General features: G+C 45.4%; 1 protein-coding gene across 2 annotated transcripts in view; it reads left to right on the forward strand.

Annotated features, from left to right (window-relative positions):
• Nucleotides 1-7,840: 7,840 nt before the first annotated feature.
• Nucleotides 7,841-9,220, forward strand: part of PLPBP (pyridoxal phosphate binding protein) — a 12,988-nt gene continuing 11,608 nt past the window's right edge. The window contains exon 1 of one of the 2 annotated variants that reach the window (XM_014453612.2): nucleotides 7,841-8,019. In XM_014453612.2, the coding sequence (XP_014309098.1) occupies nucleotides 7,921-8,019 (99 nt within the window). In that variant the 5' untranslated portion in view covers nucleotides 7,841-7,920. The remainder of the gene's footprint in view (nucleotides 8,020-9,220) is intronic. The other variant, XM_006086226.3, reaches the window with a different exon arrangement.

The following is a 9,220-nucleotide window of genomic DNA, read 5'->3' on the forward strand; positions in this document are numbered from 1 at the left end:
CATCTGCAGAGTGAGCAGGGTCCCTCCGGCAGGTGGGGTCCCTTGGCCTGGCCTGTGGGAATCGGGCCCAAACTGGCTCTCCAACATCCCCGTAGGGGTCCTGGAGTGCGAGAGAGCACTCTGCAAAGTTGCTGTTGTACAGGGTGTGGAACACAAACCCAAGTGTACAGTAAGCCAGATTCGGAGCTGACAGTGCCCCAGCAACAACATAACCCATGGCCGAAGGTAGAATCGTGCGGCCCTGTGAGGAATCGGGCTCCCTCCTCTCTGGTTTTGGGGTGCATCACCCAAGAACCACCACTGCCAAGTCACCACAGCTTGGCAGCTCCTGCGTTGAGCATCTGCCCCCTGGTGGTCAGTGCATGTCATAGCTACCGGTCGGACGGACACTTAGCATATTAGCCTTTTATATATATATAATTGATTTTGAGAGAGAGAAAACATCAATGTGAAAGAGAAACTGATCAGCTGCCTCCCACACCCCAACCTGGGGTGGAACCTGCAACCTGGGTATGTGCCTGACTGGGAATCAAACCCACCACCTTTTGGTGTACCAGATGACGCTCCAACCAACTGAGCCACACTGGCCAGGGTAAGGATCTTCATTCCTTTCATTTCTCCTTTTATGTAAGCAGGTGATTAAATAATCAAACTAAATCTAGTTTCAAAGAGCCCTGAGGGCTTAATGACTCCCTTTGTAACTGAAAAATGATTCTTGTTATAGTAATTCCTCTATAAATGAATGATATCCTGGATTACTTGCCTTGGGTTGACAGCTGGAGGGATTGTTTTGGACAACACCAAAGATGTGAACTTATATCTTAGTTTTATTTTTAGTCTTGCTAAATAAAATGAGTATTCGTATTTATTTTTTTTATTAAAGTGAAATTTAGCAATAGCTGATATTAGGATAGATGATATAAAGAAATAAAATATCCCTGCCTAGTGAGTTGAGTACAAGATTGTCCTAAAAAGATATTCATATGAATATATATCCCCATTATCAATGTAGAAACAATAAACAACTAATTTGTGAACATTGTATAATTCTTGTTAGGTACTATAGAGATTTATAATTTTAAAGAATCCATACACCACTGTAATTCTGCTCCAAAGGGCAGAGATACTTTTAATTGCCCCATAATTCATTGTAATATCAATTCAGTGAAAAAGTCCCATTCTCAACTCTGAAAAGATGCTCAGCCTAGGGTTGCCAAATACAGAATGCCCAGTTAAACATGAATTTCATATGAACAATGAATAATTTTTAGCATAAGTATCTCCAAAATATTGCATGAGACATACTTACACTAAAAAGTTATCCATTTTTTACATAAAATTCACATTTAACTGAGTAGCTGTCCTTTTTTTTAATTAAATCTTTATTGTTCCGATTATTACAGTTGTTCCTCTTTTTTCCCCCCATAGCTCCCCTCCACCCGGTTCCCCTCCCACCCTCCGCCCTCACCTCCCCCCGCCACTGTCCTCATTCATAGATGCAGGATTTTTGTCCAGTCTCTTCCCGCATCCCCCACACACCTCCCCCCCCTCCAGAATAGTCAGTCCACTCCCTTTCTATGCCCCTGATTCTATTATAATCACCAGTTTATTCTGATCATCAGATTATTTATTCACTTGATTTTTAGATTCACTTGTTGATGGATGTGTATTTGTTGTTCATAATTTGTATCTTTATCTTTTTCTTCTTCTTCCTCTTCTTAAAAGGTACCTTTCAGCATTTCATATAATACTGGTTTAGTGGTGATGAACCCCGTTAGCTTTTCCTTATCTGTGAAGCTCTTTATCTGACCTTAAATTCTGAATGATAGCTTTGCTGGATAAAGTAATCTTGGTTGTAGGTTCTTGGTATTCATCACTTTGAATATTTCTTGCCACTCCCTTCTGGCCTGCAAAGTTTCTGTTGAGAAATCAGCTGACAGTCGTATGGGTACTCCCTTGTAGGTAACTGAGTTTCTTTCTCTTGCTGCTTTTAAGATTCTCTCTTTGTCTTTTGCTCTTGGCATTTTAATTATGATGTGTCTTGGTGTGGTCCTCTTTGGATTCCTTTTGTTTGGGGTTCTCTGCGCTTCCTGGACTTGTAAGTCTATTTCTTTCACCAGGTAGGGGAAGTTTTCTGTCATTATTTCTTCAAATAGGTTTTCAATATCTTGCTCTCTCTCTTCTTCTGGCACCCCTATAATTCGGATGTTGGTACGCTTGAAGCTGTCCCAGAGGCTCCTTACACTATCTTCGTATTTTTGGATTCTTTTTTCATTTTGCTTTTCCAGTTGGGTGTTTTTTGCTTCTTCGTATTTCAAATCTTTGACTTGATTCTTGCAATCCTCTGGTCTGCTGTTGGGAGTCTGTATAATATTCTTTATTTCAGTCAGTGTATGCTTCATTTCTAGTTGGTCCTTTATCACAACATCGAGGGTCTCACTAGATTTCTTGAGGGTCTCATTAAGTTTATCGGCAGTTTCTAGAAAATTCTTGAAAAACCTTAAAAGTGTGGTTTTGAACTCTACATCCAGTAGTTTGCTTTCCTCCATTTCTGTCATTTGTGTCCTGTTTGTCTCGGCATTTTTTATGCTTCGCTGTGTCGATAGAGTGGCTTTCTATGCCAAGTGTCCTATAGGGCCCAGTGGCTCAGCCTCCCCAATTACCTGAGGTGGACACTCTTGGTGCACCCCTTTGTGGGCTGTGTGCACAGTCTTTTTGTAGTTAAGCCTTGATTGTTGTAGGTAACACTGGGAGGAATTGACCTCCAGGCCAATTGGCTGTGAGAATCAGCTGTGTCTACAGTGGGAGAACTTCTGTGCTGAAGACACCCTTATGGGGCAAGACTTGTTTCAGTGGGGCTTTGGTGCTCACTGAGTCTGCCCCCTGAGTGTGTCCCTTATGGATCTGAGTTGTAATTGGATGGTCCCACTCTGACCACTGGGTACACTGGCTCTTGGATCTAAGGAGGTGCTAATCTAGCCTCTGCCTGAGGCTACCCAGCAGAAGCCAGCTGTAAAGCAATGCAAGTTGCCCTGGGGCCTTGGGCCAGCTGCAGTTTATTAAGTAATTTTCAGATTACAAAGGGCCAGGCCTTTCATATGCAAAAGCCTCCGTGCATGGCTTGGGCGGGGCGGGGTCCCAGGGGATCAACAGGGCGGGCGGAGCGAGCAGTATGGCTGCTCTCAGTCCTGCCCTCAGAGGCCCCGGCATTCGCTGCGAGCGCCTCTGAGAGAAAGCTGCCCTCAAGTTCCAACCGATGCCAGACAGTCCCATTTCTCCCGTATGAGTCTGGGTCCCCAGAGACTCGCCCGGAACTGGAGCTCAGAGCTTGAGACTCCCTCCCGATTGAAAAAGACAATCGAATCCTCAGTCGCCAGCCCTCTCTGCATGCACCTCCGCACCTTTGTATTTTACTTCTGCACCACACCTCCCCTGAGTCTCGGTATGCTTTTCTCTTTCCTTCTAGTTGTAGAATTTCCACTCAGCCAGCCTTCCTGTGGTTCTGGATGATGTCTGTTCCGTCTTTTAGTTGTATTTTTGAAGTGGTTGTGCGAGGCAGCAATCTCCGGTGTTTACCTATGCCACCATCTTGGTTTCTCTCTCTAGCTGTCTTTTTATTTGCTAAATCTGACAACCCCAGCCCAGGCTTTCTCAGGTTTTTTAATGGTGCTCCCAAACCTTATTGGTTTGAGAGCCTATTATACCTGTTATATGAACTTGCAATAGAAGGGGTAAGTTAAGAATGTAGATACTGGAATTAGACTGCCAAGACTCAAATCCCAACTCTACCACTTCTGATGAATAAGGTTTTGAATAAATTCCTTAACCTGTCTGGGCCTGTTTCTTCATCTATAAAATGGGTTGAATTAATTAAATGAAATAATGAACTTAAAGGGGTTAGCACTGTGTCTAGTGTGTATATCTGTTCAAAAATACTTATTTTCAGTCATCTGGAAAAAACAGGCTAAAAGTATTAAGTAGGTACCACTAAATGGAAAATCATATGTGATAACAGAATAAGATTACAAACAGGATAGCACATCGAGGAGAAGGAAACCACCGCAATGCAGCAAACACAGTATTGAGAATACATACTTCTACCTATGTAACATGTAGGAAACAATCTGGTATGGCCCTATTGAGAGAATTTCTGAGTTCCAGGATCTAATTAGGAAAAGATTTGAAAAGGCTAGAGAGAAAACAAAATGTTAAAATGAAAAGAAAAATGTAGTTAAAAGATAAAGCTCATGGGTTGACCCCAAGAGAGGCAGAAGGGAAATTTAGCAGCCTTATGTTTATAAAAGTTGCATAATGGTTGGCTAGGTATTCTCTGACTCTTCAGAGACCAGAGAAGGAAATTGGCTTGCAGAATACAGTGTTTTTTAAGATTTTACTTAAGTCTGGCTAAAAATTGAAATGGGAAGAAGTAGCTTTCTGCAAGTAGAAAATAAATACAGGGATAAGCATGGATAACTTTTTTTTTTCTCTGATGGTCTTCAGAAATTGGGGAGATTCTATGGTTTAAATGTCAGTCTATATATATGAAAGACAATGATCTCTAAAGGTACTCCCCAAGTCTAGGGTTGGAGAGTCTATATTGACATTTCAAAAGCCAGATGTGACCATGTGTTTGCTGAGGGGTTGCTGTCATGGTTACTCTACCTGAATTCATTTAAACTGGGACAGGAGAATTATTTCTCCATTTTTCTTCAGAGCCAAGTAACCAGGCAACAGTAATTTTCTATTTTATCTTTTTTTATCCCCCCAAAAGACAGTAAGCTCAGAGGAAACAATTTTAAAATCCAAAAAGGTTTTTCTCATAATTCGTGGCCTTACACTACAGGGGTAAATGTTTTAAAAACTTGATGGCATTTATGGTGAATAAGTATACTAGGTTTTAGATTGTCTATGAAATTTATTCCTCTGGGTATTTGGCTTTTTAATCTTTCTCTTTTCCCCTTTGTCCTAGCAAACTATTGAAGAAATTTAAAGACAGTTAACTAGTGATAAAGTGATTTTGGACCTGCATTTTTCAAAGATTAGGTCATAGGGAAGGATGAAATGTTAAACTAGATGGTTGATGTTCCAGGAAGAGGAAGAGAAGAAAGTAAACTAGTAAGAAGAAAAAGGTGGAATAAAGTTGATTCAAAAGCACAGCTAACAAAGAAATTGTTACCCAATACCCCAAGATTTCGGATTCTATCTCCAGTCAGGGCACATACAAGAATCAACCAATGAATGCATAAATAAGTGGAACAACAAATCTCTCTCAATATTTCCCTACCTACCTACCTACCTACCTCCCTTTCTAAAATCACTAAATGGATAAAAGTTTAAAAAGGAGTAAAGAAATTGGAAAATGTGAAGTGATAATGAACTGGAGTCACCATGATCTTTTTGTCCTTACTTCCATTTTCATAAAGTCATAGAATGTTAAAGATAAAAAGCTTATTAGAAACGAATCCATAGTAAAGCCAGTCTTACTCAACTTGGTCTTCCCTAAGGTACCTTTTACAGAGAAATGCCTCAATAAATATTGACTGAATGGATAAGCAGGGGTGGGCAGACTCACACTCATTGAACATTTGCACCTGATTTGGGGGAAGCAGTCTTCTAAGTGAGTAACACATTATCTTTTTTTTAAAGATTTTTTAAAATTTATTTTGAGAGACAGGAAAGAAGAGAGAGAGAGAGAGAGAGAGAGAAACATTGATCAGCTGCCTCCTGCACAGCCCCCACCAGGGATCAAGCCCACAACCCGGGCATGTGCCTTGACCAAGAATCGAAGGAGCAACCTTTTGGTGCACAGGACGACGCACAACCGAGCCATATCAGCCAGGGCTGTAACATGTTCTCTTGATTGATTCTTACTGGAACTCTGAAGGGAATATTGACTCTATTTTATGAATGAAAGACTGGGAATTTCAGTAACTTATCCAAGATCACAGTTCAGTGACAAAACCAAGGTTCAACTTGTGCCACTCCTATGCCACCTCTACCCAATCTTGCCACCGCTACCCTTATTGGCTTGAAAGTTTAAATCACTCTCCTGATGGCTTTTTGGGAGCTACACACATATATGCCATGATGGCTAGGGTCGGGGAGTTGACCTTGTAATTCAAAGAAGAGACCTGACCTGTGTTATTTTTCAATATTTTCCAAATAGCATATCACTTTAAGCGTTTCGTGCTCACCCAATCCCTGCTCTACACATCCCTTCACTGATTCCCATCACCGTAATCCCCTTGTTCCTCCCACCACTGATGGCTGGCTAGCACCCTATCTATAGCAAACATCTATTATATTCCCACCATGAAGGGCTATTCTTGTCATTTTTAAATTTTCTTTAAATATATTTTTATTGATTTCAGAGAGGAAGGAAGAGGGAGAGAGAGATAGAAACATCGATGATGAAAGAGAATCATCAATCGGCTGCCTCCTGCACACCCTACACTGGAGATCGAGCCCACAACCCTAGAATGTGCCCTTGACCGGAATCGAACTGGGACCCTTCAGTCCACAGTCCGACACTCTATCCACTGAGCCAAACCAGCTAGGGCTCATTTTTAAATTTTTATCACTTTGGCAGGAATAGAGATTAAGTCCAGAAACATTTGAAAACAACGTTTCCTAACGTCCTGGACAACCCTAGCTTTGTGTGCCTGATAAATGGAGACTTCCCCAAAGGAAGTCCTTGACAGCAAGGACCCAACGTGGCAAGGACCCAACGTGATTTTCTCGGAGAAGAACGTGTGAAATTCCATTTCTGTCCCTGAGGTCTGGGAAGAGGATGAGAGAAGAAAGGAAGAATACTGCCCTTACTTTTCCAGTCACCTCAAGGCAACCTGCAGAACAAACCTGAGCCCTTTCCCCAACAGAACATCATCCACTTCTTTAAGTTGCGTTAATGTTGGAGAATCAAATATACCGCCCAAAGTGCTCTCCTTAACAAACGTGATCTCCTTCTACTTGCCCACAGCGCCTACACTCCACCATCTGACAGGTTTGGTGTTTTACCTGGTTGGTTTAGTCCCTGTTGTCTAGCTCCTCATCCCGTTTCCCACCATCGCATTGCCCGGAGCTGCACAAAGGGGCTGACAAGGTAGCACTGGCTACAGGTGGCTTCAGCCCCAACCGAGGCCGACTGCAGGTCCAAGCTACACCGGACTTTGGAAGCTAAATACGATAAAAAGAAATTGCAATATCTCACTTGAAGTTTCTCTATCGGTTACATGTTGAAACCTTATTTTGGCTATATTGCGTTAAATACAATGTATCATTAGGCTTTTACTTTGTAGGTGCCTATTCGATGACATTTTTTAATTTCCTAATTTCCTATATGGGAATCGGTCTTGGACAGCCCTGGTCTAAAGGAGGACAAGCGGAAACGAACCATACACTGAAGCTTGCCGAGCCTTGTGTATCTCTTAGCGGTTCCTCACAAGAATGTCTGAGGTACAAAAGAGAGGTCCCCCGCCTTCGCTGCTTCTCACCCTGGTCCCTGCGCACGGAAATCCTGGGTCACAGCTCTTCCCACGGCGGGGACTGGGGAATGAGAGGCATTTTGAAAGGGAGCAGGCCGCCTGTTTTGCTTCCAGAGGGTCCCGCTAGGGCGGGGGCAGCAGCGGACCAGACGACACGTCTTTGAAGGTTCTCCGGCGGCACTGGCCCGACGCCAGGAAGGCCCAGCGCCCAGGGTGACCATGGCGACCTCCCCAAGATGGCCGTCGCCGAGGGGCGGGGCCTCCGCTGCACCGCCCCCGCCCCGCCCCGCCCCCCGCGGCGCCCAGTGTCCATTGGGTGAGACGATTCGGACGTGAGCGCTGATTGGGCCATCCGGAGACGTAAGTGGGGCTGGACCGGAAGGTGTCCTCAGCCCCGGGGTGCCGGGGTCTGGGTCTTTGATAGTCGTCCCTTGGGATGTGGAGAGCTGGCAGCATGTCGGCGGAGCTGGGAGTCGCTTTTGCTCTGCGGACAGTGAACGAGCGCGTGCAACAGGCGGTGGCGCGGCGGCCGCGGGTGAGGAAGGGGAGCGCGTGTGGACAGTGGGCGGCCGCTGTGAGGAGGGGGACACCTGCGTGGGAATAGGTCGTCACGGTGACGCCGAGGGCTCTCCCTGAGGGGCGGGGCCGGTCCGCCGCCTGGGCCTGGCACAGGTGGTAAAGCCCCCAAAAGCTAGCGAAGGGCTGGCTCCCTCGGCGGCCTCGAGACGCGACTGGCAGGTTTCCTGGAGGTTGGCTTAGTTGGGACGGGAGGAAGTAACGCCATCCCGGGAGAATGACCGGTCCCGGGGGCATCGCGGCTTTGCCCCATCCCGCTTCGTGTGGAAATCAACAACCTTTAGCGACGGGAGAAGGGTCAGGCCTGTGCCCAGGAGCGGCAAGAAAAGACGTCTCCTACCTGAGCACCCGAAGGGGGCCAGATCCCGCCTGCGATCACGTGTGTGGCAGCGCCTGACAGCTAGTCGATGCTCAGCAAACGTCAGTGGGCGACGGAGCCGGCGGGTCGATTGGCCTGGCCGAGCTGCACTTGCGCGTTTGCGGCGGGAGGGGGCTGACATCTGATCCCCTTCAGGGGAGACTTTTTTTCCCCCCCATATATATTTTTTGTCTTCTCCTGCAATTTCATTAGATCAAGGGTCAGTCAATATCTGCCCCCCTCGGATGGTGTGGAGTGAGACGCACCTCAACAGAGAGGTCACAGGCTTCTCTTCTCCTTAGTACTTATGGTGTCAGAACTCAGAATGTTGCCCTGGCTGGTTTTGCTCAGTGGATAGAGCTGTTGGCCTGCGGATTGAAGGCTCCCGGGTTCGATTCTGGTCAAGGGCACATGCCTGGGTTGCAGGCTCGATCCCTAGTGGGGGACGTGCAGGAGGCAGCTGATCAATGATTCTCTCATCATTGATGTTTCTATCTCTCTCTCCCTCTTCCTTCCTTTCTAAAATCAATAAATATATATATTTTTTAAAGAATAACTCAGAATGCTGGCCTGGAACACATAGACACAAAGAGTGGATTGGTGGTTGCCAGAGGGAAGGACAGTTGGGGGAATGGGTGAAAGAAGTGAAGGGATTAAGAAGTACAAATTGGGCCCTCGCTGGTTTGGCTCAGTGGATAGAGTGTTGGCCTGCAGACTGAAGGGTCCCAGGTTTGATTCCTGTCAAGGGCGCATGCCTCGGTTGTGGGCTCCGTCCAACAGGCAGAAGGCAGCCAATCAATGA

Source organism: Myotis lucifugus, unplaced genomic scaffold, assembly GCF_000147115.1.
Source record: "Myotis lucifugus unplaced genomic scaffold, Myoluc2.0 scaffold_26, whole genome shotgun sequence".
Lineage (NCBI taxonomy): Eukaryota > Metazoa > Chordata > Mammalia > Chiroptera > Vespertilionidae > Myotis > Myotis lucifugus.